Source organism: Gavia stellata, chromosome 1, assembly GCF_030936135.1.
Source record: "Gavia stellata isolate bGavSte3 chromosome 1, bGavSte3.hap2, whole genome shotgun sequence".
Lineage (NCBI taxonomy): Eukaryota > Metazoa > Chordata > Aves > Gaviiformes > Gaviidae > Gavia > Gavia stellata.
The window spans coordinates 126,364,656-126,368,439 of record NC_082594.1 but is presented as its reverse complement, the minus strand read 5'-3'; the positions used below and the strand labels follow the sequence as shown (position 1 = coordinate 126,368,439).

The following is a 3,784-nucleotide window of genomic DNA, read 5'->3' as shown; positions in this document are numbered from 1 at the left end:
GACGAAGAAACTAAAATCCTCCAAGCCTCAGAAAAGTTGAACTTGCCCCGAAAAGCAGTTTATACAAAATGTTTTGAGTAAAGATAAAGAATGTGACACTGAATTTACTGTTCTCTGACTTCTGAGCTGGTACAATCTTGAACCTCTGCAAACTAGCGATAGCTGTCCTAAAAAATAAAAAGTTCAGAGTCTTGAAAACTACCTTCCCTCCCCCAAAATAAAAGCAAAACCCAAACCTGGTTCGCTTATACAGGCAAATGCAAAATGAAGATAAAAATCAGTAAAACTAAACCCGATTTTAAAAAAAGCAGCAAGTGTTTATTCTGAAGACAGGGTTTTGACTAACCAGAGACTCTCGTCATTCGTCCGTTGCCTATGCCATTGGCTAGAAGTATATAAATTACCCCCCAAAAACCACTTTTCTCCTCCTCCCTTCCCCACTCCTCCCCCCTCACTCGCTAACATGTTTTTAAAGAAGACCTTGAAGGGAAGGGTAGGGGGAGCTCAGAGCCTTCCTCAGAGCGGGGATGAGGACAGCTTGGCCAGAAATGGAACTCACCCAGCTTTCACCCGTGACTACAGTCACTTTCAACTACGACTACGACTACGATGACTACTGCCAGTATCAGCACCTCCAACATATGTCTACTTTCCTCCCTATCCTGTACACCGCTGTGTTCCTGGTGGGCATCATCGGCAACTCCATCCTGATAGCAGCCTTGGTCTTCAAGCGACGGGTCCAAAGGCTGATCGATGTCTTTATCATCAACCTGGCTGCATCTGACTTCATCTTCCTCATCACGCTGCCATTCTGGGTGGACAAGGAGGCATCGGACGGGAGCTGGAGGGTAGGATCTTTCCTCTGTAAAAGCTAGTTCCTATGTCATCTCAGTTAACATGTACTGCAGCATCCTCCTCCTCACTTGTATGAGTGCTGACCGGTACCTTGCTATCATGCATCCCTCTATCGCGAGACGGGTCAGAACAAGGTCCTATTCCAGCGGACTCTGCATCTGTGTCTGGTTATTATCCTGCTGCTTAGGGATGCCAACCCTTTTGTCCAGAGAACTGAAGAAGCAATATGGAAAAACTTACTGCACAGACAAAGCCATGACAGAAGCCAAACAGATTATGTCACTGATGCTTTTAATCCTCGCCTTCTTCTTCCCGCTGTTGAGTATCTTAACCTTTTACTGCTCCATCACCAAGAGACTCTGTGTGCATTATCAGGGAGCTGGGAAACATGATAAGAAACTGAGAAAATCCATCAAGATCGTCTTCATTGTAGTGGCAGCTTTTGTTATCTCCTGGGTTCCCTTCAATCTTTTCAAGCTTATGGCCATCCTTTTGGGACTCCTGAAGCAGCCTGACTGTTTTCCTGACATGGTTGCGCAGCTGGGCATGAAGGTGAGCAGCCCTTTTGCTTTTGCCAATAGCTGTGCCAACCCTTTCATTTACTATTGCTTTGACAACTACATCCGCAGAGCCATGCTCCGGTGTCTCTGCCCACGGGTGAAAATCAGCAGCAGCGGCAACAACTCTGATACTCTGGACACTCGCCTGAGCCACTCCTTATCCAATTTTGTTACGGGGGAGTATGCTGCTAGGAAGAGGAAGCGCTCTGTGTCCCTCTGATTGGGAGCTAGGACTGCGGAGGAAGGAATGTCTCTCTCCAGAGAGGGCAGGAAAAGATTAAAGTGAGAGAAACTGACAAAAAGAAACGAGCGACAGAGACAGAGGTGCAAGTGTAACGCACCCAGCACTTCAGGTGGGACGAACGCTGCTTCCCTTTAAATGCAGATAGATGGAATAGGAAACCTTAACCACAGAATTACGGTTCACAGTGATCGCTGTGTCACTGCACGGTGTGAATCTGAAACCATCATTCCGAGAAATATCCACAAATGCTCATACTGGAACCCCAGTACAAGTACTACAAACTACAGAAAAGAATCATGTGATTAAGTCAAAGCCACACGGAGGCAAGCTTTGAACTTACATGTATGTAGGTTTTTATTCCACACAGAGCAAGAAAAACAACACAACAGAAGTGCTGCTTCTCTTTGGTTCCTGGCTTACCCACAAACATGTCGCAATGTCCTCAAACCAGCCCAATCAATTCGGCTTTTCTAGAGGTTTTCTGAATTTAGAAATCCAGTGTTTTAATGAATTTGTGTGTTACCAGTTCTCATAACTTGAGTCTTGTGCATTTTTCTTTAAGTCTCCGCTTCTTATTATGGCATTAAATCTTAGATTTAATCACAGTAATTAAAGTAACTTTCTAGCCCCTGTGATTTCAGAAAAAAGGTAACTTGAAGGCAGAGAAACCAGAAGACAAGCCGAAGAAATCCTGCATTTAACCTTTTTCTTAAAGGAAAAAACCCACAAAACACTCGTGCTTTTTAAGACTTTTCTGAGGATCTGACACAATTTCTGACTGCTTGGGTTGTTGTATAATGGTACGACATTGCGTGCCATTCAAAGTCCAGGTCTGCTTTATTTAGCTGCAACCAGTTTATGTAAAGACATATGTAGTAGGGCTACTTTTTCCCGCTGGAGTCAAAGTCAAATGCAAATGTGCTTGAAAAGCAAAATTAGCCAGCGTTTCACAAACATTTGAGTGATCATCCTTCAAAAGCATGGAGAAGCACGGAGAATGTTGAGAAAACCTGGGTGCAGGGATGCTCACAGAAAAGGAATTTAAAAGGACCAGTGTTGTAGTTCATTTACAGAGTTGAATTCTGTAAATAAAACAGCTCTATAAAGTTGGCTCATTCCTACCCAGCAATCTTTGGGAAATGCGTCTTGCGTTTAATATGCTGTGGGGAAGGTATCACTTGCCCAGCTGGTGTCAAGTCTGACAGCAAATGGGGTGGGGAAACAGAAAAAGCTCAGTATTTTTAACAGCTGTAGTAATGTGGAGCAAGGAGTTAAGCAGCTCATCAGAAAACGGGTACTGGACTTTTACAGAGCTGACTACATCTATTTTATTAAATCATTCATATCATTCTAAATGCCAATAACTGATAGAAATGTTTGCTGAAAACAAAGAAACAAGGGTACAATGTTTTAAAGTGCACATTTGAAAAAAAGTATTAAACTTCCAACAGCACTGGGATACCTTGGCTGTGTTGCAGTATCTCATATTCTGTTGTCTCTCTTGTTAAATGTTTAGCTTAATAGAATACTGCTTGTCATAAATATAATAAATCAGTATCATAAAGCATCCGGGATGTGTAATGTGACTGTTAGAAACTTTCCTTTTATATTTCCTGATTTTTAAAGATTTTTATCTCTCTTCTTGTTTGCACTTAGCCTTTGAAGCTTTTGAACTAGCTTTCTCGAAACCCACAAAGGTGTTGACTAGAGGCAGAAGTCATCACTAAGTGATAAAATACATGGGAACAAATCTTGAATTGCAGTAAGTAAAAGATTTGTAATGGTACTTACAGCCCTGTAAGATAAAGCAAATTCAACTCTGCCAACGAAAGAAAGAGTAAATATACATCTTTGAGTCTACTTTTTAAGAAGTAAAATAAGCTGGTAACAACTTGCATGCAATCTATTATACAGCAAATCCCGTATCATTTTACTGGGCAGCAGTGTTTCAAGTTAAGTTTTAAGAGTCTGGTTCTGTGTTCCCTTCTCCCAGTTTTGCCAGGGAAGGAATAAGCTAGCACACAAATCCATGCTGTAACTGACCAGAGTGACTCGGAGGCAAGTCTCTCATAAACAAAAGGACTTGCAGCAATAGTCCCTGGATCACTTTGATCACCATAGAAGA

At 42.3% G+C, this 3,784-nt stretch overlaps 1 protein-coding gene across 1 annotated transcript; it reads left to right on the top strand.

Moving 5' to 3' along the window:
- The first annotated feature begins 527 nt into the window (after positions 1 to 527).
- Positions 528 to 1,635, top strand: LOC104264530 (G-protein coupled receptor 15). Its single transcript, XM_009821644.2, is given in 2 exon segments — positions 528 to 866; positions 868 to 1,635. Coding segments are annotated over 2 exon segments (1,107 nt in total).
- Positions 1,636 to 3,784: the final 2,149 nt, after the last annotated feature.